The sequence below is a fragment of the Amblyomma mixtum genome, chromosome 3, assembly GCF_055824585.1.
Source record: "Amblyomma mixtum isolate Tamu chromosome 3, ASM5582458v1, whole genome shotgun sequence".
Classification (NCBI taxonomy): Eukaryota; Metazoa; Arthropoda; class Arachnida; order Ixodida; family Ixodidae; genus Amblyomma; species Amblyomma mixtum.
Genome location: NC_143014.1, coordinates 195,485,394 through 195,513,006, shown reverse-complemented (window position 1 = coordinate 195,513,006; position 27,613 = coordinate 195,485,394). Strand labels below are relative to the sequence as shown.

Below are 27,613 nucleotides of genomic sequence, written 5' to 3'. Positions count from 1 at the left end.
ATGAAAAAACACACGGCTGCAAGAGAGGTGCAATTGTTTTACATTTTGATTTCGCCAAAAAATGAACAGTTGTGCTTCCAGACTCAGTACAAGCGTACCATTGGCAGAAAAAGCAGGTAACCGTGTTTACCTGCGTTGTCATGTCAAGAAAATCGACTCGTAACTACGCCGTTAATTTCGACGATATGTCTCATGATTCCGCTCATGCATGCTTGGCTCTGTCGAAAATCAAAGCACATCTCGAAGAAAACGCGCCAGTCTACACGAAGATAATATATTTGAGCGACGGGGCTCCCGCTCACTTCAGGAATAAATTTCATTTCATTTCATTTCATTTATTTTACCCTCAGGGCTTTCGCATTACAGAGGGGGTGGGACAGTGAAGAAAGCAATACATAGATCAAAAACAGGGCTATATATACGAACAATATTGAAAGATCCTAGAGACATAGGACGAAAACATTGAGAACAAAAGTACAGGAGTAAAAAGAAATAAATAAAAGGATTACAAAAAAAGAAACCTTATGTAGTTTATATATGAGTAAACAACATATCACAATTGGTCTGATTCTAACAGTGCGAGTAATTTGCTTTTAAAACGCGCAGTGTCGCTAACACAGGTGGCTGTGGATGAAAGATTATTCCAGTCACGACATGTTTTAGGGAGGAAGGAATTAGAGCAGGTCACTGTGCGGCAGTGTGGAACAGCTACTTTTTGATTGTGGTCTATGCGAGGCGAGATGAAAGATGGTGCCTTTACACAGATGGCTTTCAGGCAAGGATTGTGATAGTAAATTTTATGGAAGAGGCAAATGCGTGATAGCTTACGGCGAGTGGAGAGTAAGGGGAGTTTAAGATTAGATTTCATTTTTGTTACACTGGCAGTGCGATGGTAGTTTCCAACGATGAAACGGACGCTTCGATTCTGCACGGCCTCGAGTTCATTTGTTAATGTGATGGTGTCAGGATCCCAAATTGAACATGCGTACTCTAGTTTCGGACGAATGAGTGTAGTATATAATAGCATTTTCAATGAAGGTGGAGAGGATGAAAAATTCCTGCGGACGTACCCTAGCATGCGGTTAGCCTTTGAAGTAATGAACCTGATATGAGCTTTCCAAGAAAGGTTAGAACAAACATTAACGCCAAGATACTTGTAAGACGAGACTGGATTCAGCTGAGTGTCGTTAATAAAATAATCTGGGCTCGTTTGCTGGTTACGGGTTACGCGCATGCATTTGCATTTAGATATGTTTAAGTCCATTTTCCACGATTGACACCAGTCATAAGTTTTATTTAAGTCTGTCTGTAGCTGAATAATATCATCAGTGTTATTAATTACTCTGTAAATTACGCAGTCGTCAGCAAACAAGCACATGTTAGATGAAATCTTTAAAGGTAAGTCATTGATGTATATTAGAAATAATAACGGGCCAAGAACCGACCCCTGGGGCACACCTGAATGTACTGGCACTGGTGATGAGTCGTGGTTATTGGCGAAGACGAACTGAGTACGGTTACTAAGAAAGGCACGAATCCAATTGAGTACATTAGGGTCAATGTTAAGTTGGCTCAGTTTTAAAAGTAAAAGAGAATGACTGACTTTATCGAAGGCTTTTGAAAAATCTAAGAATAAGCAATCAGTAATGAGTCCAGAGTCTAAAGAAACATGCAAGTCGTTAGTGAAAATCATTAGCTGCGTTTCACACGAGAAGAATTTGCGAAAACCATGCTGTTTCGGAGTAAAGAACTGGTTTGATTCTAGGAAATTAACAAGATGACTAAATATGATGTGCTCTAGAACTTTACATGGAACGGAAGTAAGTGAGATGGGACGATAATTACGTGGATCTTGCGTTTCCCCTGATTTGTGCACTGGGATTACTTTGCCGGTGAGCCAGTCATTAGGAAGGGTGTGATGGTTTAAAGACTGCGAAAAAATACAATGTAGAATAATGGAAGAATATTCTACGGTATTTTTCAAGAATTTAGTACTGAGGCCATCGCTACCACCAGTTTCATGAGCTGCAGCGCAGTGAATGTCAACGGACGATATTGATGTTTCCGGCCTCTGGACACTGCAAAAATGCTTGTGACGGCATTGGTGGGCTAGTGAAACATTGAGCATCACAACACATCTTGCGGAAGCCTGCAAGGGAGGCCATACACACAGCCAGAGGCTTCTCTAGACGCAATTCAAGAAACAGTAATGAACATCACTATTCTGGAGCTGCCACAGAGGGAGCTTGCAGACTTTCGCGAAGTGAAGAAGGAACAATGGAAACTGGCAAAGGAAGTGACTTGAGTTCAGACACTCCACCTGTGGAATTAGGTTCAGTCAACTGAAGGCAGTGCATCCTACGTGGCCTCCACCGCTGCTTCTGAATGGAAGAGACTGTGATCTGGTTAGTGCTTCGTACTGGACAATATACTCTGCGCAAAACCGAAATCAACTGCCGCTGTTTATTTCTTGTTACAATTTTCTGAATTACAATGTGCACAGGAAGCGGCATCAAATTTTTAAATTGACTCCCGATTAAAAACCTTGCAGATAAATCGTTCCCCTCAGGAACCGACGTTTTATCTCCTGACAGTGCCCTGTAGAACCTTTGAACACAGAGGTAAACAGACGCAGGTTCGGAAACGCCGACTTCAGAAACGTATTAATATTAACTTTTATATATAAAAATTTTTCTAAGAACCGAGAAATGATCTAATATCTTTAAAGAATCGATTATATATACCAATAGACTGTACGACGAATAAATTAGAGAATACAAACAACGTTTGACCGCCACCAGCCAATTCTTATGACATCAGGCAAATTAGCGAATTTATTCCCATTTTCACGCATTAAGAGCGCCGCTAACAAGCGAATAGAAGCTCTATAAGCATTGAGAATGGTTTGGTTATTGGGATAAATAAAATGTAACCACGTTCAATGAGCGCTAAATCAAATTTCTGACAGCTACTATTTCTAAGAGGCATTAATAAGCAATCCTATATAACAAAAACATGAACTCAGTTTTGTGTTTATTTTTGTATTTTAAAACAATATAATGCGACACTTTTCTAGTGCCTTAAAATTATCATGTGTTGAGGATTATTCAGGCAAATTTTAACAAAATTCGATGATGATTTTCTTTTAACCCAAGTCAAAGTTGTCACTTTTTTGGCGTTTTTGAACTTTGGCCAATTTTGAGAACGTACTGAAAATTATCTGCCAAGTCTAGAGCAACAGAACTTGCCTGAGGTGCATAAAAAGAGCTTAAAAATACTGAGAAAAATATTCAGTGGGAAGATCTTTAGGCATCTTGCCCTAAGGCTGCCCTGAAAAGTGCCTTTTTTGCACCGCATAGCTCCAGAAGCGAAGTTTTCAATTTTTTTACTCGGAAGGTTGAAAGAGCAAGAAAGCATTTTTTATTTTTTCGGATTGTACAAGTTGTAGAGAGGCTCTGAAAAAATGCTGATGCGCGGAAAAAATTTTTTATGCATGGAATGAGGCTTCAAACTTGCAACTTTGCGAAGTGCCAAGAACGACGTTCTCCACCTCTTGTGACGTGCTATTTTTTTGCGAGAAAACTACGAAGCTTCTTGCAAAATTAAGGTTCATTCCTTTGTGTGGACACATTTGCCCATCATATATAAAAATTTCATTGAAAACAAAAAATGGTCATGGGACCTCGATTACCATTCTTATCTGAACACGCCCATATTTAATAAGTACAACAGAACTGATTCCCCATCCTCTTTAATGGCAGAAAATAATATTAAACTTCTCCACGTCAGACGCAAGATAGCCCGCCTATCTTTCCTTCACCAACTAATCCACGGAAAACTAGGCATCTCTCCAGCCCCCTATGTGCAGTTTTCTGAAACACGTAGAACTCGACGTCATCATAATCACACTTTAGCACCATACTTCGCGCATACTAACGCTTTTAAATCTTCTTTTTTCCCCGAGAACTATTGACGAATGGAACACCCTGCCGCTACAAGTGATATCGGCTGTTGATTTTGACAATGCACTTTGTGAGCTATTTTAGATTGTATATGTGCTACACTGTTGTGTGAATGTGTTTTTCTGCCCTCCCTGCCTGGACCCAAATGAGGGTCTGCAGTATTGTGAAAATAAAATTAAAAAAAATAAAAGAGTTCCCCTGTGAAAGTGACCGAAGTGCTTGTGGGACTAATGTGTTTCATCAACTAGTGCTCTCAACATTTTTTTGTACCAAAATATTTTTTCATCGCCCAGTTTGCTTTTCCGCAAATAAAACACTGCCAACAGAACAAAGGTGGCATTTTGAACCGTGTGCATCCTGAGTACTCGTCCGATCTAGCAAAGGGTTAATTCCTACAAATTTCGGATGAATTACCAGAACTCTACCGCGCCATCAAGTTTAAAGGATTAATTCATGTAACACCAAGTTAAAAGGTTAATTCATGCTAATTCTCAGATCTCTACAAGCCACTAAGTTCACACCTGGCAAATGTAGCTGATTACTGCATGTGTGATTTTCGAAACACACTGGAACTTTTCAACTTAAAAGTATCTACAGTGAAAGCTCGCTAATTCGAACCTCGATATTTCGAGCTACACTACTTGGTCCGGCCAAGCTCCATAGAGATCTGTGTATAAAAAAGCCCGTTAATTCGAAAGCGAGTCGGTTCAGTTACGGATAATTCGAACTACGCACCACCGTGTCTGGGTGGCTTGGCACACAGCACGTGGCCAAAAGAAAAAAAAAGGCACCTCCGCATAGTTGGAGGCTGCGCACGTCCTAAACGGGGACAGAAGATGGAAGAGTGAGTAAAGCCTACATGGCGCCATCACCGGCGCGGCGGCCGGCGGCGCCGGAGGGTAGGGGTTGGCGGCCGCGGTGGCGGCTGCCTACCCTCTTTTCCGCACAACCTCAGAAACTTGGAACAAAATACTCGTTAATTCGAGCCCTGTTAATTCGGAAATTAGGATAAGTACTGTCGGCGCGGTCCCAGCCAACGCCCATGAAATGCTATGACTTCGGACGGCGCGACAAATTACGTGCGAAAAACTTTTTTGCTTTGCGAGTGTCGTCCATCCTTCCAACCATCGCCCGCCAACGGAAGCACACGGTCAGCCGCGATCATGACGCCGGCTTTTAGCAGCAGGCGTTTGCTGCTATCGCGCGTTCCGATGATTGAGTGGCAGTAGACAGCGTCGGCCCCAATCCAATCGCCTAAGGCCTGATAAAGCGAAGGATAAGGCGAACGTACTGAAAACGAGGCTTGCACAACCGGACAAGCGCTGGCACTCTGCCAAGTTTGCTTCCCCCCTTGCTAGAGCTAAGGTCAAAAGGTAATCACCCTGCAGCATCTTGGCGCATTGCCAAGAAATGTGTCGTGGACTGTTGTGACGGTGTGGACTGTTGTGACGGTGCGAAACGGAGGGAAGCGTTAACGACTGACGCTTTTTTTTCTTTAATTCTTAGGCAAAAATGGGGAGTGGGTGGGTTCATTATACGAGTGGGTTCGTTACGCGAGTAAATACGGTACACGTACACCGTAATGCAAATGGTTCATGTCAGTATTTTCAAGGCCATTCGATAATTCTAACTTTTTTCCCGGTCCCTTGAAGTTCGAATTAACGAGCTTTTACTGTATTTGAAAATATGACAATATATATAGCAAAAGCACACTTACGCCCTTAACACCACAATAAAGAGCCATTCCAGGGAGCTTAGTAAACTGCCTTTCAAGGAGACACAGACTGTTGAGGTCCACGCTGTCAGTGTTGCCGAAGTCCACATAGTGGACTGTGGCATGCTCTGAAAGAGTAAAAGAGCATACAAACGAAGAAATAAGGCATCATCATCATCATCAGTCTGTGTCCACTGCAGGACAAAGGCCTCTCCAAAACTATACACTGCCCTGTTCAGACAGACTTGCCCGACTTCAAATATAAGAGGCTAAGCTCCACAGCATCAAAGCAACCAATGGCATGCCAAGCATTTCAAGAAGCCAAAACAGCACCCCTGTTTCCCCTGTCTTAGCACTCGCCACACTTTCATCACTAAAAATAGGATGCCACCCCTGATCAGCTTCCTGGAAAGACAGGCAAGAGCATTCACGAGTGCCTCACAAAAAATAATAAGTTGTAGCTTGACACAGTATAACATACCAATCTACTCACACTCAATGTGCTTGCAAACTATTTCTGTAGCAGCCACGATGCCTGCAGTTTTCATCAGCTCATCAACATGTTTAAGCACACTGCCACATTAAAACAAGTGTATTGTATTTGTATTTTCCAAAAGTAACCAGGCTGTGTATGGTTTGGTTCACATTCGTATAGTACAGCCCTTACGGCTTCCCTGAAGATCGAAAAGTTCTTTGAAAGTGAGGACAGGGGTTCTCCTTAGCATATAGATATTCAGAGCTTGAGGGCTGGCATAATATAGCTTTAATATACGCCTGAGAAGCACACCGTGCAGCCTGGTTACTTTGGCAAAGGCTGTACATGATACTGGATAGGTTCCTCCTTCTAACCCCACTTTGCATTCCTGTATTCCGTATAATGTATACGCACCCGGCAAAAACCTTCAGGGCATAGTTTCCTTTCAGCCGTGTACAGTAGCGTGAAAGACATCCGTCAAGCTGTGAATTTATGTGAGGCGAGACCCTCGTCCTATCCTTTCAAGGCCCTTTGGTCGTTAATGACGCCGTGAGTGCCCCACTGTGCTGCTCAAAACCGACCGTGAGGGCCGGAGACTTCAGACCAGGACTGTGCATTTTGCATATATATACATATATATTCTTATTTTCGCTCTATACCGATCCATTCGCTTAGCTTTGTTTAATCCCCTTCCTTCGATTAAATGTCCTCTGTACTTGCGAGTGGCTATGAGAAAGGGTTTCCGCGGTGTGCTGCGAAGCACGTGTGCGGTATATGCGCGCTGTGTAGCTTTTTGAGGCTCCGCGCGGCATTATATCGTGTTGCATTTGTAGGAGGGCGAGCGTGCCGGCTCTGTCAGTTCCCTTCTTGTTCGTTCACCTTCCGCCGGGCTCTCCCTCACCCGTGTTACGTCAGCGCTTTGCGGAAGCTAGGAAGTGGAGGGGAACTTGCGGTGGCGGCGCTGGGCGCGGATGAGGGGGATGGGATGTTTCCTACCGTCCGATTACGATTAACGTCCGATTACGATAACGTCTGTACAGGCTGGAAATGCAGGCGGTGAAATTAAAAATGCAGGCATGGGTAGAAGGTAATCGGATACTCGGAGAACTTCAGAATGGGTTCAGAAGGGGTAGGCGTTTAGATGATAGCCTGTTCGTGCTTACCCAATGCATAGAAATAGCTAAGGCGGAAAACAGACCTCTGTTTTTAGCCTTTCTGGACATAAGCGGTGCATACGATAACGTGAACAGGGAACTCCTGTGGAGCATATTGAAAGATTTAGGTATCGGTCATGAGGTAATTGATTTTCTACAGGAAATCTACCGAGATAATGAAATTGAAATTACATGGGAAGGGAAAAAAAGTACCACAACTGTGGGGGTGCACAAAGGATTAAGGCAAGGTTGTCCTCTATCACTGCTGCTGTTCATGCTTTACGTGATAAATATGGAAAGAAGGCTAGAAGAAAGTAATCTAGGTTATAATCTGTCGTACAGATTAGGTGGAAATGTAGTTGAGCAGCGACTCCCGGGTTTAATGTATGCGGACGATATTGTACTGTTAGCAGATAGCCAGGAAGATTTACAAACTTTGGTTAATTGTTGTGGAGATGAAGGAGACGCTCTAGGATTCAGTTTTAGCGCAACTAAGTCAGGTGTGATGATTTCAACGATACAACTGAGCAGGTGCTTACAATACAAGGCCATGAAATACCCAAAGTGGCCGAATACAAATACCTCAGGATATGGCCAAACGAAGGGCAGATATACACGGAAAAGAATGAACAGCCCAAGAAACCACAGATATCCGTCGTACGTCCGAGCCAGATCCTAACGTCCTGCGCCGAGATCGGACGTCCGTAGGACATACGTACGCAAGTCGGCTTTGGATATCCTTTGCCATATATCCGTTGAAGGTACAGACTGTGTCCACTTTTGTATATCCATATGAGAGACGAGGTGTACATCCGAAGGATGTAAGGAAGAGTATTTTCCCAGGCCAGGAGTATAGAGGTTTTTTCCCACAAAAAATTCGCGCCTTTCGTGTATGTATACTGTCTATACTATGCAGTTTGCTTTTTTAACTGCAAAAGACTTATTCCGCAAATCTGCTTTCAACAAATTATTTGCATCAGTTGGAGGGTTTGATGCGAAGACGTTTCTAAATGGTGCGATTCCCGTCCTACCTTGAGTGCAAGAGCCACCAACGCGCTAAATTAATTTAACTCCCTACCGCACCCACTGAGCATCGTTAGCGGGCTAACGATCATTTCATGCCCCGATTTCAGAACCTTCTGCGTTGCTAATGACCACGCTGCAGATGTAGTTTGTAGGCCAGGAACCAAAGTTTTGTTTCCGATGTAGTTCTGTCCCGCGAATGGACACTTTCTAATGCGCTGCGAAGAAATGAAGACGCGGACCTGCGCTCATTGACCGCCATGTTGCCCGCAGATGACGCCTTCGCCTTCGAAGCCTTCCGCGTTGCTTACAGGGACGATGCGCATCTGGCTTGTAGCCGGAGAACTGAAGTATTGTTTCCGATAGTTTTTTTTACCCTATAAAACGGCATTTTTTGAACGCACTCCGAAGATGAGGTACCATGATAGTCGCTTGGCAGCCTCCACATGCGAGGCACGCGCTCTAAGACATAGCAAATCTCAGGACTCCGTTTCGTTTGCGAGTGATTTAATTGACGTCCTGTGCAACAACGAGCCTGAAAATGTTGCAAGGTGCTGAAGATGATTACGTTTTCACATCGGTGATGATGGAAACCAGCCTGAAACACAGGCGGCCACGCTCCAATGCACAACTATGGGGTTTCCAGTTACTGTTTTGTAGCAACAATACTATTCAAGATAGATATGATTTTTTTTTGCAAAGAGTAGCCAATAGAGTAACAAACAATTTGCATATTTCAAAAATTTTTTAACATTTTTTTCTTTTTAAATACAAGCGTGTTTTTGCAAGTTTTGTTGAATTTTTTTCTGAAATCTTTTTAGCAAATAAAATTTTTTGTTGCAACATGCAATTCATTGTTTAAACGTATATTAATATAAAGCACGTTTATTCAGCTCTGTTTCTGGGTATTGCAATCAATACTGAATCTAATAGTTTTTACAGAAAAAAAAATGTACTGAAACCTTCAGAAAATGGTCATTTTCCCCACGGTACGGAAAGAGTTAAGGGGAGAAGCAGTTTGGTTTGGTTTGGTTTATGGGGTTTAACGTCCCAAAGCGACTAAGGCTATGAGAGACGCCGTAGTGGAGGGCTCCAGAAATTTCGACCACCTGGAGTTCTTTAACGTGCACTGACATCGCGCAGTACACGGGCAAAGCAGTTCTTGCAGAATTTTACAGCAACTCAATTACTAGTTTTATATTTAGAAAACTTCTACAAATTAGTGGAGTTGTGCGATATGTCCACCGTTTTGTTAGCTAAACTTGCCACTGAAACCATTTGTGAATTCAAAACTCCCGCGCCTTCTGCTATCATCATCAACATAGACAATGGTTTGGGGTCAGTCCAGTCCAATCCAATCCATCAGTACAGCTCCGTGAGGTTGTTGTTGACTTGATGCGTAGTGTTGTGCTGCTTTATAGCTCTGTTATTATAATGCGTGGCTTTGTTCGGTCAGTGGATGAAAGTAGTATGTAACTTAAGCAATTCGAAAGATACGGGAAGTGCCTGAGGCTCTTCTGGAATGTTGGACTACCGTACTGCGTCGACCTTGGTTTAAAGGCGGCTTAGTGCACATGTGATTGCCTACGAAGGTATGTATCCAGTACACTTCTTGGAACTTGCTTCTAAAACAATGCAGCATGATCATATAACATTCGTTCACAGGACTGGTTTGGTTTTATGGGGTTTAACGTCCCAAAGCGACTAAGGCTATGAGAGACGCCGTAGTGGAGGGCTCCGGAAATTTCGACCACCTGGGGTTCTTTAACATCGCACAGGACAGTGGGGGCAGTAAGCGCGAGGAGATGGCTTCCACAAGTGCGTGCTGTTCTCACACTTTCAGGAGCCTACATCACACAGCTGCGGGAGCCCTCAACTCGCGCGGCTAATTCCCACTCCTCTTCAAAGTTGCAGGACAGAGTATTTTCGCATCTTGTTAATTTTTAAGGCATCGCTAGGTTCACTGTGCCTAAAGAGTGACAACGCGCGAAAGGCAGACCATAGGGAGCACGTGTTGTTCGCAGTGGTTCGCAACGGAAGCTTTGCGGCTTTCTGGAAATATGGTGTGGAAAAGTGAGAGCTGTTATTGTCTTATACTTATTGAGGTGTTTGTTAAAGTGCATTGTCTGTTATACTTGCAGCATTAAACACTTCTATTAAAGGTGCACTGAAGAGGAATCTGAACTCGTCTTTTTGCCGCGGGAACTCAATCTACACGTTCCTAGCATTCTTAGAAACTGCGACTTATTGCCCTGTGTGGCCGATTTCTCTAATTAAATCGAATTAACACCCGGCTCCCGCCTTTTTTTTTAATTCTCCCTCGTACGGTGGGCGGAGTCGACCAACGCGGGGAGCGCCTTTCAGCCAGCTCCGTGGAGGCTTTCCTTTCGCTTCATTTTGTTTTTTAGGTTTCCGCGAATAAATAGTTTCATTTGAAGATAATATAACCGCAAAATAAGCCCGCAGAGATAAATATACGCGCGGACTATTTGCTTCTACGGACTACTACGTATTACTCCGCCGATGGCAGAGCGGCAAGCCGCCACGGGACTGGGTGAAAGGCACTCCCCGCGTTGGTAGACTCTGCCCACCGTACGAGGGAGAATTAAACAAAAAAAGGCGGGAGCCGGGCGATAATTCGATTTAATTAGGGAAATCGGCCACACAGGCCAATAAATCGACGTTTCTAAGAATGCTCGGAACGTGTAGATTGAGTTCCCACGGCCAAAAGACGAGTTCAGATTCCTCTTCAGTGCACCTTTAATTGGTTCCAATGTTTTTACTTGGGTGGCTGCACTGTGCCATTTGTTTCACATGACTGATGTTTGCTGCGTTTTTTTTTTTCAGAAATCCTGTGGGTGGGAAGATTATAGATGTGTGTCCCAAGCTTGCCACATTTGAAGTCACATTTAAGAAATTTTTCGAATATAACCCATTGCTCTGCTGATTTATCGTCAACCAAAATAAAACATGCCTGCTGTGCATCAAATTGTTTTTCATTTTACTGCATCGCGCGAAGTGAAAAAAGCACACATGCACTATACCTATATGCGAATATTTGAGAAAGATCCGCCAATGGACGTACTCAACTGGACGTCTGTCGGCGGGCGAAACATATACCTTTGACTTCTTATCGGACGGCCGACAGACGTCTAACGGCTGTTTGTGGATGTTCAGCGGACGTACGGATCATCCAAAACAGACCTCTGTCGGCCGTCCGAAGGATATCGGTGGTTGCTTGGGAGTCTCTTAGGGTAAAAGGACGAAGAGACGCCGGGATAATGAAACAGGGCATTATGGGGGTACAACAAATATGAAGTACTAAGAGGTATTTGAAAAGGAATAATGGTGCCGGGGCTTACTTTCAGCAATGCGGTTCGGTGCTTAAGGGCAGAAGTTCAGTCAAGATTAGACGTAAATCAGAGAGCTGTTGGAAGATTAGCACCAGGTGCCCACGACAAAACCACAAACGAGGCAGTACAAGGGGATATGGGCTGGGCATCGTTCGAAGCACAGGAAGCTAAGAGTAAAATACTATATGAAGAAAGCCTGAGGAAATTGGATGATAACAGGTGGGCGGCTAAGGTATTTAAATACTTATACAGAAGGAGCGTTGACTCACAGTAGCGGAAAAAAACTAGAAAACTAACCAGTAAGTATGCCGGTCATGAGGACGGAGAAAGAAAGAGCATTAAACGACAGGTTAAAAACTCGGAAGTTAAAAATTGGATTAATTAAATGGAAAAGAAGCATAGTGTAGAACTATACCGATACTGGAAAAGGCAGATCAGGAAAGAATTTTTCTATGATAACTCAAGAGGCAGTGGCCTATTTTTTGAAGCTAGGTCAGGGTGTCTTAGAACGCGCAGCTACAGAAAAAAATTTAACGAAGAAGATGACACACATGTGCAGTGTGTGGTAGATCTGTGGAAACAATTGAACACCTCATAATCAAATGTGATGGTATCCATCCGGATGTCGATGCAGGCGCAGTCACTCTTCCTGAGGCCCTAGGGTTTAAAGATACAATGGTCATGTAAACAAATCTGCAGTGTAAGTTAGCAAAAAGCGATTGGAGGATTGGTGGCTGAAAAGCAGAAACGTGACATAAGGTCAGAAGTGTAGGAAACCGCAGGTAAAGAAGATGGCAAATCTTAATGAGAATTGACAACACAGTTGAACAAAAATAAAGAAAGAAAAGCTGAGCATGGTGGCAATTGCCCCCACCCCCTTTCAAAGGGGGCGCTCCTATCCATCCATCCATATGAGAACCGGCGTAGCAGGCAATCGAAACTGAACTGCCCGTGCTGTGCATGTGCACAGTATGCGCCACTTTAATTTATTAATGAGAAAGCATTTCTTGTCTCATGAGTGGCGTCACGAGAACCTGTGGAAAGAAGCCGTGAACAGAAGTTGTGGACAGAGCGTGTCCCATGAACTGAATAAAAATAATGAGAAGGAAGCGACGGTGTAGGTGGGAATCGAACCCGGGCCTCCGGCGTGCGAGACGGGAACGTTTGAAGATGAATAAAGGCGAGTCTAGTGAATGCACAGACGTCTCAGAAACATATTGCCACGAATCTCTGTAGCGTTTGTTTACTCATTCTTCAAAGATGCCGGCACGCCACTTCATCACTTCGTTTGTGATGCAAGACACGACCAGATCCATCTCGACTGATCGCATCCAGGCGGAGCCGCTTTTATGTTGTTCCAGAATGTTCTAGTAACTTTGCACGCTTTATCTCAGTTTGATATCAGCTATAATTTGAACACGGCCAAGAGCGGCGGGCATTCTGTTCAATGACCGCCGAGCTCGCCTGTTGCTACACCGCAGCCGAGTCATCCAGTTCTTTGCGGGCGCAAGTCAGCCCAAATAAAGAGTTTCGTTTAGAAGCACTTCTCGTTGTTTTCCTGCTCGCCGGACGGTAGTCACCACTATGTCACAGTATCTTCAAAATATGTACCAAGGCATATATGAGTAATTATGAGCATCTAAATTGCAGATGTACACCTCCAGTAAATTTCATCCGTGCTTGGAGTGCAGTCGTAGCACCACCATGCGGCACACACTGAACCCCCCCCCCCCCCCCTTGCAATGTGTGGCACTCGTCCAGCAGATGGCGTGCGTGTAGGCGAGATGGCAGACACATATAAAGAGAAAGGACATGCGATGGGACTGTAATGGGACCTAAGCGAGTGCCCACGTCGCCGAATTTTGAGTGAAAACACTATTTAGAATCGGCAAAGGTATAAAGAAGCGAACATGCAGCAACATAATTGGCAGCAGTAGGAAAAATGCTTTCATATTACTGCACCTAAGCAGACTTAAGTGCACCCCTGGAATTTTTTTTCTCTTCTGTTGCGAGTGCTACCGTCAGCGTAGTGCGATGTAGGTGGGTGCTACAGGGTCCCCCCACCCAGACGGAATGGCGAAACGGGCATGCCAAAGAGGCAAAGATGGGGCTCTCTTGGCAGTAGACAGATTGGTGGATACGCCAGTGACATCCATAGGGAGCTCCTTGGGAGGAGTCTCGAGGTATGCTGATTTAAGGCAGTCCAGCTCACGTGACAACCTCTCCCCGACCACTAGAAGTATGGTTGCAGATCTGGTCGGCTTGTGGAGTATACAATACTGCCCATCATAGGCTGGAGTAATCGAGAGGTACTGTATGTGGTCCTGTAGGCACTGGAGGTCTTTCTGGGGCTGGGGTGATGGAGCCGAAGCAAGAAACAAGTCACCGGGAAGCCGTAGGGGTGTGCCGAAGACTAGTTCAGCCACAGAACAGCGAAGGTCTCTATGCAGGACAGCTTGTAGATTGAGAAGCATCACAAGAAGGTGGTCAACCCAGCGCTCTCTGTCCAGGCATGAAGTAAAGGGCAGCTTTGAGCTGGTGATGGAGCCACTCGACCATTCCGTTGGCACAGGGATGGTATGCGGTGGTACGGCAGTGCTTGGTGAGAAGCAGATGGCTGAGGGAACAGAAGAGGACAAATTCGAACTGCCGCAGTCCGTTGTGACTATGCCAAGACAGCCAAACATGAAACCTATGTCGAGATGAAGGCCTGTGCAACTGTTTCTGCAGTGATGCCCGGAATGGGCACAGCTTCAGGCCAACACAGGAAGTGGTCAATAATGGTGAGGACATACCGGCAGTCGTGGGACAGAGGAAGCGGCCCAACCAGGTCGAGATGGACATGGTCAAAGTGACAGCCAGGTGACAGAAAAGGCTGTGCAGGAGTCTCTGATGGCGGGTCACTTTGGCGTACTGTCAAGCGAGGCACGAGCAGGTCACTTAAGAACATCGCTGTTAATGCTTGGCCAGACGTACCGCTGCGTGACGAGGTGGTGGCTTGGACACTGGGATGGCATATGTCGTGATGAGAGTAGAAAATAGCATGATGAAAGCATCCGGAATGAAGAGGCGAGGTAGAGCCGTTGATGTGTTGCACTAAAGCGATTCAGACACAAACGGGTGAGGCACGAGCTGCAGACGGAGGGAACGAGAATGGTCACGCAGCGCTTGCAGCTCAGGGTGTTCAAGCCACACACGGGCCAGACGTTCCCAGTCTACGGCAGATGGAGAAGTGCTGATGGTGGCAATAAGAGAAAGATCATGGAAGACAGTTGGGCTAGTTGGTGTGAATTCGTTAGTTACTGCGACATTGCAACTAGTGTGGAAAGCACAAGGACAGCGACAAAAGGAACCGATGGGACAGCACGCTAGACTTCAACTGACGTTTTAATGCACACAGAACAGATTTTTAAACTTGTATTCGGCGCATGCTCAGGAGACTGTACCCCCGCCCCCTTCTCTTTATTACGAGGCAGGTTGTCATAACAAAGAGTAAACATTTAAACCAAATTGATGCGCAAGTTTTTTGACAGATAGATTATCTCTTTTTTCATGAGGGCTACTGAGGGTGTGCTCACGCACTTGTCCCCTGCCTTATCAATGCAAAATGCTTCAAATATCTCCCTATCACCCTGCCTATGAAGCCACCTCAGCACTCTCGTGTGGCTAAAGAGTGGAACGCATTTTTCTTCATTACCGCCTGTTGTTTTTACTTGAAACTTATCCCTTGTTGTTTTTACTTGCTTGTTGTTTCTACTTGAAACTTCATTACCGCTTGTTGTTTTTACTTGAAGTGCCTGAACGAAAGGCTACGAAAACACCAGACTACAGTCGCAGCTATGATGGCGGGGGCCATTTGGCGGGGGCCACATTGATGGCGGGGGCCACATTGCCGCAAATGCAAGGGGTTGCTAATGAACCAAGTTGAACGAAATCAACCTGCAAAAGTTCAGAGCAGCGGTTATGACGAGATGTCAGCGTGGCTGTGCTGCTGCCAAGAGTGCCTGCTGAAGCTTTCCTTCGGTCTTTTTATAGGCAGGAATTCCGTGAAGGCGCTGCTGATAATGACATAACCAGGTGCAGGATGAGCTGGTCATCCATGCGCTGCTATCAAGGTAGTCGCAACCCGCCGTGGTGGCTCAGTGGTTATGGCGCTCGGCTGCTGACCCGAAAGACGCGGGTTCGATCCCGGCCGCGGTGGCCGAATTTCGATGAAGGCGAAATTCTAGAGGCCCATGTACTGCGCGATGTCAGGTGCATGTTAAAGAACCCCAGGTGGTCGAAATTTCCGGAGCCTTTCACTACGGCGTCCCTCATAGTCTGAAGTCGCTTTGGAACGTTAAACCCCAATAAACCAATCCAAACCAAGGTAGTCGCTTTTCTTGTCAAGGTTGTGCATCACAGACGTCTGCTGGCCAACGCAGGTGCCAAAGCACGTCAACTGCGAAAGTTCAGAGCAGCGGTTATGGCGAGATGTCAGCGTGACCCCGCTGCTGCCATGAGTTGCTGCTGCTTCATTCATTACCATTCAGACATTGTCATTCCTTGTCAATTACTGGTCGTAGGCAAATACCACTGGTGATCAATTTACACTAATGTCTTAAGCATAAATAAAAAAAAACATCACCAGAAGTTTGGTGTCTACACTCCATTATAAAAAGGTAATAAGCCTTAGATACTTTATTTTCCTGCAATGAAATGAGATAAAATGTCCTCATAAAAAATTGCTTTCACTGAAATGACAATACCAAAAAATTTAGATTCTCCGGCAAGTACCCATAGGGTTCAGTGTTCTCAATAACCCGAAATAACAAAACAAACGACCACTAAACCCAATTTAACAGAGTTTTTCTGGGAATAACTGAGTAAAAAAAAAGGCGATTTTTCACTTATTTTGCCCAACAAGTTTCGCAGGTTCATGGCAGTAACATATAGGCGACCAACGCACGGCCCTGGTTTTGTCTTGATGGGGCTGCAAGCTGCACCTCTGCGCAGAACATAGAACTCAGCAGTCGGCGGCCCTTCCCACTTTTACTTCGAATCTTTTTTACCAGATGGCGCTTTCATACACAACTGATTCGGATCACTTTCACTGACTTTTCACAAGTGCAGGCGCAGGCTGTCGGCAAATACGATGCCGAGATTTTGCTTTCGGATGCCGCTACGCTACCATTTCACATTTCTGAGGGTGGAAAAAAGCCTTCCTCAATTTTACAAATTCCCCCTTTAACAAATTAATTCCCGGCTGCTCTTCCATTCGTTAAATCGAGCTTTAACAGTAGCGCACAAGCAAAGAAAAAAGAAAGCTTCAATGAAAGACATTTTGACACCCGCTAATTTCTGTCCATTCTGTCAACTGCTACCTCCTGCCAGAAAGCAAGCACATGAGCACAAGCTCAGAGCTGCTAACTGTCGAGTGAATGTACTGATAGCAATAAAAGCACCACAGTTTTTGGTGGCCATAGCCGTTATGATAACAACAGATGTGAGCTCGATAAAAAAACAATAACCCAGAGAGTTTGGGTCGGCAACTCTGCAAATCACAAAGGGAAGTTGCCTACAGCTGGATACAAGTGAAGAGCAAAGCAGCAGACATCCCCCAAAGGAGGCCCTGCGCTCAACCGCGTCCACAGACTGTTATGGTGTCAAGGTTAATCCCATTTCACGAGGGCACCTGCCAACCATTCACTATGTCGTGCTGGGGGGATTGACCACCAAGTCATCACAAATGGCTGACGCCATTGGCTGGAGGGCTTCCTTGAAGGGGTGTTTGACACTTCATTCCAGAGTTGTATCCTACTACAGTGCCATGTAGGGCCCTTCATTTTCAGGTACAACCAGGTTTTACCGCACTGTTGTACCCAGAGCAGATTTCTTAGAAAAAGAAAAGAACGGATTAAACCTGATTTCTATAAAAATGTCTTCAAAACAGTTTGCCATGCACAAAACTGAAGTCACCGCATGAAAAGTAGAGTATGTTTTATTCCTATTGTGTTTTAACTACATGCAGATAATTTAAAGCCTTTTTTAATACCAATATGCATGGAATGACAACTTGAGCACAAGTTTGAAAAGTATGTTTTGAAAACAAACAAGTGAGAGGTCAAAACACAGGAACCGGCCGGACGTTTTTTGCAACTTCTCAATGACAATTGAAAACACACATGCCTGTCAGTATATAATATTAGTGTAGGTACATGAATTTCAGCACTCAGTGAAGGTTTAAATTATGCGTCACTATTTCTATCTCATAGCCAGCCTCAGTACGAAATAAAGCTACACCATGCTGACAAGACAAGGTACTGCAAAAAACAGTTCTGATGAATCACAAAGGTCAAATCAGTGGCACCGTAGTGTTTTGCTAAATTACCATAACTATAGTTATAAGGGGTTGAAACTGTAAAGCAATAACTGCACCATCGGCAGCAGAGCCCAACATATTTGCATTATCACTGGCACCACCGAATGCCTAGATGGCCTTCAGTGTCTTAGAAGCACAGATAACACATTTCTGAATTCAAAGCATACAGCTTTCTCCCTGTACCCCACAATTTAAACATGCATGAATGCATATACAAGAAAGCACCATTATCTTGCATTGCACCATCTTTACACATAAGAATACATATAGGCCACACAGTCACTTCATACATTCTACACGCCAGACATATGCCTGGCAAAGGTCCCCCAACTCAGTCCTGTGCATAACATCTTGCACTGTGAGCAGGCACATAGGTCTTTTTTTTTTTTTTTTCAGAAGAGGCCCATGGCAACTTACTGTACAGAGAAGAGAGAGTGCTGAGACTAAAGGAAATTTTAATTGGTCAAAGGGGTTACCCATCAGGTCGTAAATTTGCATGGAGAAACAATAAAGGAAGCATTAAATATTACTACGAGCGCTGGTCCCCACGCTCTACCCTGGCTGCCTGCCCAACTGTGAGAAGACAAGGGGATGTAATGCAGTAATGAGGACTACCTTGACAGAACAGTAAGAGCAGCAGACATACCTGGAAACACCCGCACAATCTTAGCACGGTACCAGTGGCCATCTTCTGCATAGAACGCTGCACAGCTCATTCCTGGTTTAGGTGTAAGTCCTTGCCGTCGATCACTGCAGCTATAGTATTCACTGTGGATACACATAATGCAAGGTGAAAAAATAAAATCTTCAAAAAAAAAAAAAAAGCTCATTCACAACTCCAAAATCGCTACTGAATTTTGTAGCATTTTACATCTTCACTAGTGCTAGTGTACAAATCTGGGGCCCCCTACACAACCACAAAATAAGAGTAGATCAATTCCTCGACATAAAACTGATAAATTACAGCAAAATGTTTCAGGAACAAGGATTTAAACAACCAAGACATAAATGCAATTGCTATTAACAACAAGCTTATCAACAGGAGCATGTCGCCATCTTTATTAACTGTTTGAAATGCTTTTATATAAAAATTTTGTGGATCCCTACCAAGCAGATGCTCTTGACAAAAATATTTAAATTTTATGCTAAAGCAAACAGCGGAGCATTTCTTTTTTGCAGGAATAAAAAAACTCAGTGGCTTCACCAATTGAAACCTAGGTACCCATAGGTTCTACTGCTGACGAAGCAAACTGAGACTGAGACTTACTGCAGTTTTTTCAGGAAGATCTCCAGTGCTTTTGCAGATGTATCCAGTTGAAGCCAAAACTCTGCAGGGTTCTTGTAGAACGAAAGAACAACGTCTTGCGTAGAGCGCATAATATCTGGGAAAAATGTGGGAATTTCATGATACACCGGTTGGCTTATATCTAGCCTAGCAGCAATTGCGCTGGGAACTACTGTGCTATTGTGACCCACTGTCTCTGGTGATGGCGTGAAGACGGAAGTGCGGCCGCCGGCTGCTCGAGTTCGGCCACCCTGTCTTTGTACAGAATGCGGTAAAGCAACATGACGAATGTTTGGTTGTACTGCACATGCTCTAACTTTGAACAATTTGTTCCGGTCCTTTTCACCCTGATCAATGCCGGCGATGCTGGATGGTTCAGCTGAAGGCTGCTGCTTAATCGGAGCAGACACATCGGTAACATATGCTTCAGTGCACGGAGTCACACTTTCATTTTCAGGCAAAGCAGGTGTCTTGCTAGCATATTCAATAGGTGGTGGTGTTTGCGAGGACACACTTTCGGAGAGTGCACAATCCAGTGCCAACACATTTGGCACATTTTGCTGCTGCTGAGGGACAAGACTTGCAGCCGATGTGAGTCCGAGCAGCTCGTCACAGACAGACAGATGCTGCAGTGATACCTCTGAGGTGTGTTGCGGCTGAAAAAAAAAAAAATTAACCTTGTCAGACCTTTTCGGATAGGAAAGGAGGGGGGTGCAGACATGACTGTTTCTAAAATACACCTCCCCTTCATAGCAGGCTGCAGCACACAATACTACTAATCAGTTGAACACTCTCTAGTAAGGCAAAAGCCTTATAGGCCTAAAACGGTACACAGGCAGAAGTATTTTGGACGAAGCAAGCACGCGTCCCTGCTGCACCTAGGCACCTTTCCGCAAGCAAAATGCTAAATGATGACTGTTTTGATTTTTAAGGTATTTCAACTAATAGCACACACAACTCAAATGCCACTGACACAAACTAAACATTTATCTCCGACAAATGGATAAGTGATGCATAATAGCACAGCAAGATATGCAGTGCTTGATATATTGTGATGGTCGAAGCAGCAGTTCCCCGTACTCCTCGGAAACCCTTATAGTATTTGCCATGTTTCTGCCATGTTCCATAACAGCGCAACCATTCTGTTTCATGGGAGGTTTTGTATGCTGAAAATGCTCAACTGAAAAGTCCATGACTGTATCCATATTTCTGGAACTGGCCCGGCGAGCTATACCGGCAGACAACAGGCCTTTCAATGCGTCATGGCATTGGGGCAAAGGCTATTTTTAACCTATCTGGTACACTGTGCTGTGGACCCCACTGGGCTCTTCAGTCGCAATGGACAAAAATTTAACGGCAGAAATGATTACCTTGCGTAAGAAAATTAACAGCCAGCTTTGCTCTATATGCAAACAAACACTGCACTTACAGCCATATTCACAGGATTTCTATCCAGTGAATATGGCTGTCAGTGCAGTGTTTGTCTGCATGAAGAGCAAAGCTAGATGTTAATTTTCTTAGGCAAGGTAATCATTTCTGCCGTACCCCTCATGTGTATTTGTATGCCTACAGGGGCGATAAAGGGCTGCTTGCAACACCAATAGCACTCCGCCTGAAGCACAGCGTCGGCACTTCACATTGATCCCCAATATTTGCTACTTTGGTTCGTGAGGCTCACCACAACCACTGGGTTTCGAACTCAGCCTGCCAGTCTTGTTTTGTGAAAGCAGCACATCATGGAATCTGTGCTTCATTCAGCTCAGCTAGTTTTCAGCTCCCATTCCTCCTCTTGGCTCAGCAAATGCTTCTCACCATACTACAAACTGCTCACTGTTGACCTCTGTACCTATCAGTGAGCATATTAGAACACACTCTAAACACATTCACCATTGCTAACACATTGTTTCCTTCTGATGATGCCCACATCCTACACAAGCAGCTGTCATGTACTCCCCTTTCCATTTGCTCGTACACACCTCTCATGAAATTATGGCTGCCAGATTATGCGAATTCTGGACTAGGAATGCCGGTAACACCAGCTGTCACTAAAATGAAACACGAAGTTTGGCTTTGAAACACCTCCTGAGGGAGTACATAAACTCACTGAATCACTAGATTCTCTCGTCATGAACACCCGAGCCAAATAATACACTTCTACAAGCAGCAGAAAACCTACAACCACGCATGAAAGTTGGCAAGTCCTTTCCAGTGACTACTTTTTCATGCTCATGCCCTCATGTGTCGCATTGCCCCCCCCCCCCCCCTGTGGAATTCATGCAGTGGGGCCAGCGGTGCAGTGCCAACTTTTGAGAGCGTAAAAAGCAACGAGAGGAGAGGGAAAGGCGCGAAGACGCTGGAATTTAAGTTCTGCCCACAGATAACTCAGCTTGCTGGAGGATATTCGTGAAGTGGCGTCCTTATTCATCCCAGCAATACCGCATCTTTATTGAGAGCCCCTTTCAGAGCCCCTATAAGCAACAATAAGGTCCTACTTACACTGGACTGAAAGGCGTGCTGACTTTCATTTCCATCAATTACAGCCACCTGAGAATCTCCGTCTTCACTGTCATCAGTGTTGCTGGGGAATGTGATGGCTACTTGGGGTGATCTCTGCTGTGCAGCATCAACATAATTATTTTCTGTGGTGAGCAAAAGTTGAATTCTGAACAACTTGAGGTAAAGCTGCTCAATCGCCACACTGGCGTCCACAACACCATAGAAAAAGCGGTCGACGTTTGTCATGGAACACACATGAGACACAAGCAAGTCCACCTGCATGAAAAAGAGTTGCACAGCCTAAATGACAATGCATTACACACATGCCTGCATGACACAGTTGCACAGCCTAAATGGCAGTGCATTACACACATGCCTCCAGATGTAAAGTCAATGCTACCAATAATGCAGTACACGCACCGCCATCTACTAGTTTTCTGCAATACTATTTGCATTACACTACAGCACAGTATTATTTATCAGCTCTTCTGCTATAACAAAAAAAAAACTAATTCACAATGAAGTGGGATGCGCACACACATTAGAAAGAAAACTAAGCAGTGGATAAGTCAACCAGGACAAGATGACTAGTCTGCCACTTACCCCATGATGACCAGCATCACTCAGCAGCAACAGCCAAAAAAACACTTCATTTCCTTGCTGAATATGCATTTTACATGCTTAGCAACAACTTCTGATAATGCAAGGCACCTTGAACATCATATGCAATCAAGAGAGCAGCAGCCACACTTTTTGCTCAAAAGACACTTTTTACTTTCCATCACACATGTCAAGCAGCAGTCGCACGTTAACAACACAGGCAAGCAATTTAGTGGAAGCATGGCAACAGGGAACTGTGTATACAGACAATAAAGGAGTACGGACACCAAATTTCGGTTGCATGCTTTCTTCTTTGTAATGATGCACAAGACATTTCTATGCAGAATCATCGCACGGTATTTACCTACAGCCACTAAATAATTTGCAAACAAAATTCTTCTCTCACCTATCCAAACGATGGCTACGACTTCAAAGGTTCGTGTAGTATATCCCATGAAGCATGAGAAGAACTGCAATATGATCACGGCTTCATCGCTTTAACTCACTACAGCGCTAAAGCTAGCCTGCCCTAAGGGCCGGAACACAACAAGTGAAGAAGCAGCAATTACATTACTGTTTTTCTCATGCTCCACATGACCTATATGGAGCTTTGGCATCATAGCCATCACTCGGCTGTTGAAGCAGAATTCAAAACAGGTGAGAGAAGAAATCTGATTATAAATTATTCAGCATTCGCGAATACCGCATGGTGATCCATGTGTACTAATGTTTTATGCATCATTACAAAGAAGAAAACATGCAACAAAATATGCTATGCTGATACTCCTCTAATGGGTACCAGTTCATGCTGTGCACAATAGATGCTGCTATTAGCACCGCCATCTCTGCCTTTCTGGGCCGCCATCCAGTGTGCAATGCAAAATGCTGCTCCACAGCTTGCGTCCGCACGTAACTGCTGCTTGCCTCTGGATGTGCATTTTGTAGCAAAAGCTACATTGGCCATGAACTTGCGATTTCGCTGTGGCGGTGCTCCGAGGAGGCACAGAGACCGACCTTGAGCCATTGCCTAACAACCGCCCCAGATGGCGGACGCCGCGCGCTCGCCGCACCATCTGACATGATGTCACACCCTGCGCCCCACCGTTGCCACTTGGTATGACGTCACACCGCTTGCCTCGTCGTTGCGCTCGCCTCTGCTCGCTTCGCCAGCTGTGTCGCATGCCTGATAGCATGTCAGAGGATTGAAAAGGAGACTTCGCGTGCACCGCAACCACAGTTGAGGCGGCAGTATGGACGTCTCGTCTTTAATGCAACAACAACATAGCTAGACAACCAGACTAACCTGGTAGTGCAATCAAGATTAGAAGGCTAACCAAGCTATGCCTTAGCTTTCGCTACGTATATCCTGGCATAGCTGAGCTAAGCCACAGCCAATTTTTTTTAAAGCAATACGCAAAGTAAAGATTGGTTGGTTGGTTGGTTGGTTTATGGGGCTTAACATCCCAAACGACTCAGGCTATGAGAGACGCCGTAGTGGAGGGCTCTGGAAATTTCGACCACCTGGGGTTCTTTAACGTGCACTGACATCGCACAGTACACAGGCCTCTAGAATTTCTCCTCCAAAAAAATTCAACCGCCGCGGCCGGGATCGAACCCGCGTCTTTCGGGTCAGCAGCTGAGCACAATAACCACTGAGCCACCGCGGCGGCGCAAAGTAAAGAACAGGAAAAAATTTCTGTGATCACTTAGTGGCAATGCCATGAGGGTGCTTAAAATGGGGCACACTCCCTAAATTCCCATGGCTTCCCAAGTTCATAAGGGGGTGGCAATTGAAGGCAGATTTGTTTTAAATGACAATGTACCTGTAAGTGCTTGGTGGAATGTATATATGTCACGTAGGCCTGCCATAAAGGTTCAATTGAAACCTAGGAATTGTCCTCTAGTTCTTTGTCCTGTCTGTGTCTATTATTTCACTACCAACCACAAATTCAGGAAGCCAGTACCAACTTGCCCCACTAAATGCTTTAATAAATGGCACAATCCATTCGCAGCACTAATTTCCTGGGGGAAGGTTTTATGAGGACAGGACATGTATAAGCTGCTGCACTTAAGATATGACAGGAGTAACCTAAACCAGACAAGCCCAGATATGGCAGGAGTAACCTGAACCAGACAAGCCCATTTGTCTCAGCACATGTAGTAGCTGTGTGAAGTACTGCTAATCTTGAGGGCAATCATCATCATCATCATCATCAGCAGCAGCAGCAGCAGCAGCAGCCTCACTGCGGCCACTGCAGGACAAAGGCCTCTCCCTTTCCTGCTGCCCTCTGCTACACCTGCTTTCTCTTGGAATCCAGTCAATTACCCTTAGCGACCATCCGTTATTTTGCCTTCACATTACATGCCCTCCCCAAGCCCATTTCTTCTTATTTCAACAAGGATGTGATTAATCAACACTTCTTCTCAGACCCACTTTCCCTCTTCCTGTCTCTTACCGTTGCACATCATTTTCCTTTCCATAGCTTGCTGCACTCTCCTCAATTTAGGTTGAACCTTTTTCATTAGCCTCCACACTTCTTCCCCACAGGAAAGTATCAAACAACATGTACTGCTATTTGTAGACCCTGTCACACTGTTTGCTTTTGACAATTTCCGAGCGAAAATAGTGCACAAACCTTTATAATCCCCTAATAAACACTTTTTTTTTTTAATGGTACCAACACGGTCATTTAATACCCGTGCTACCATCTGTCTGCAGACAAAAAAGAAATGCTTTGGGCAAGCCTTACTTGCTTTAAACTGGATATAGAGTGCCAGAAAACACACAAGTTGGACTCTTCATAAGCAAGAAACAGTTTGGTACATATTACAGAAGGTAAGTAACCAATCATAATTACAATTTATCCATTTCAACTTAACTGCTTAAAGTGGTCTATTACAGTCTCAGAAAAGTAACTGAACAATTACAGAAGACCAACTAATTACTACTATGTTATTTTCCTTCAAACTTCTATTGCCATAACACATAATTACTCCAACTACAATGAACTACTGCAACTTGCTTGACACTTTGTTGCACGTTGCCAATTTTCAAGAACTTACTTATAGATGATAAAATTTAGGGAGCTGTTCTTTTCCTTGGATCATTTTCTGACAATGACCTTGATGATGCATAATAGTTCCAAGAAAAGAAAAAAGCTCCAATAACAGATGCCTATTAGAAATTGAAACTAATTTTCATGGTGAACAAGTGCAAGAAGTGAATTATGCCGCGATTAGCAGTTGTTACTCAGAACCCTCACCACATGCTTCCTACACTGAAGTGGGCAATCAAATCAAACAAGTTGAGAAAGCTTCCAGAATATAGAAAACAAAGGAAGGACCTGCATAACTAGAATAAAGCCAAAAATGGTAAACTACGCAGCACTTTTTGTTCTGAGCCGCAGTATTTTTGACATTCCGCATAAAGACATGGTTTAGATTTTCTGCCATCAAACAAGTTTATCAAAAGCAGAAAACTGGCACTTGCACAAATGTCACACTGTGTGAAATGCAGAACTATTAGTACATTCTTGGCCTAGAAATTACGCAAAAGATGAGTCTGCTCCAAGGCCACATCTGTTTTCAGGCCTCCCATGTGAAGCAGTTCAACGCTGCAATTGTTTCAAGGCCTTACAAGTGAAATACAGACCCAAACGAATGCTGACAAGCAACACATCACTGCACTTCACAACGCGAATCCTGTTAGCCCCATTTTTCGAACACCGTGCTAAATGTAACCTCACGCATTCCCAAATAATGCCAAAGTTTTCATTCAAAGTACCTGGTTGACAGTGTGTTGGCCATCAATGCGTTCAGGAAAAACATCCATTCAACCATGCGCGCTTGCACTACAGCAAGGACTTACCCCTTTTACCATCTGCTCCAGTGTGCTCACGATTGAGTCCTTTTCCTCATGAATTTTTTCTAGGCGTCTTTGCAACTCTTCCTGCCTGCTCGTGCACGCCGGGATACTTTGCAAACTCTGAAATCAGTCGCGAAAGCGCGATTAGGCCATAAATACTGCTATCCCAAACCAATAATTCTCGCAAGCCAAACAGAACGGGCGCGACACGCGCAGAAAGACACGTGAGAGTCGGAACGCTCAATACGCAAAGGAAACGAACTAGAAAAGAACAGCACAGCAAAGCTGCTTTTTCAGACGCTCACTGCTGAACACTCTAGTAGCACTGCACACTTTTACACGTACGGCTACTTAAACCGAATAAAGCGCCAAAAGTGCGATCAGATGATTACTTTTCACGCTCATCAGCTCTTTGTTCTTTCGCAGTGGTTAATTCCGCAACCCACTTACAACATCGTGTAGTTATTTCTTTTACACAAGCGCTATTTAAATTGTCTAGCACGATTCTTTTTCTCATATGGTATTAAAGCTGAGCAGCTCGGGCGCTGGGAAACTAGCGTCCGAGCTGCGCGAATTTCAAACGCTGTTCAAAACAAAAACGCAAGCGACAGCGGCTTCAAATAATCCTAGTTACAACAACGTTTCAGGCACGAAATGGACAGACAGCAAGCTACATAATTACCGTGATAAGTACTTACCATTGTTAAACATCAGCAGGAACAGCCGACACGCACAAACACACAGTCTCCCATTCGAAAATACCAGCCACACGACCACAAGGGTGCCACAGGCCACAGGTACACGCACCACACCATAGGACCATAGGTGGCATAGGCGCGCGGGCGCGCTGCGAGCGCCGGTCACGTGACCTGCCCGCCAGATTCAAAGCAGAGGCTCATGGGAAAGTCGTCTGCTCATAGAAAAACATACTTACGTAAGTATGTTTCTCTATGGTCTGCTACCGCTACTTTCGGCTACAGTCGACTGCCCACTGGCAGCTTTTTCACGCTTTGAGGAAAATACATCTATCGTTTGCTAAACTGCGCAAGCTCAGCCTTCGTTGCCTTCGTAGTGCAGCGAAAAAAAAAACAACGCGTTAAACTAGTTCAACCACACACACAATCGACTGCCGTGCGTACGCAGAACAGCCAGCTACGCTAAAAGAACACTCGTACCTTTCGTTATTGTCAATTTCTGCGCTCAGGACGCGTTCACAGGCAGCACGCGCTGATCTTACGGTGATGCCGTGCAGTACGCAATGTCACAGCGCAAATAGATTAGCGAATAGGCAGTTTTAGCTGAGCGTTTTTACGGCCAGCGGGGCG

At 44.7% G+C, this 27,613-nt stretch overlaps 1 protein-coding gene across 6 annotated transcripts in view; it reads right to left on the bottom strand.

Moving 5' to 3' along the window:
- Positions 1-27,137, bottom strand: part of LOC149353183 (uncharacterized) — a 77,450-nt gene extending 50,313 nt beyond the window's left edge. For 5 of the 6 annotated variants that reach the window (XM_089582378.1, XM_089582379.1, XM_089582380.1 and 2 more), the window contains exons 1-6: positions 26,987-27,137; positions 26,292-26,408; positions 21,824-22,099; positions 19,310-19,983; positions 18,689-18,810; positions 5,680-5,804 (exon numbers count right to left, since the gene is read on the bottom strand). In XM_089582378.1, coding sequence (XP_089438504.1) covers positions 5,680-5,804; positions 18,689-18,810; positions 19,310-19,983; positions 21,824-22,099; positions 26,292-26,408; positions 26,987-26,989 — 1,317 coding nt within the window. In that variant the 5' untranslated portion in view covers positions 26,990-27,137. The remainder of the gene's footprint in view (positions 1-5,679; positions 5,805-18,688; positions 18,811-19,309; positions 19,984-21,823; positions 22,100-26,291; positions 26,409-26,986) is intronic. The other variant, XM_089582382.1, reaches the window with a different exon arrangement.
- Positions 27,138-27,613: the final 476 nt, after the last annotated feature.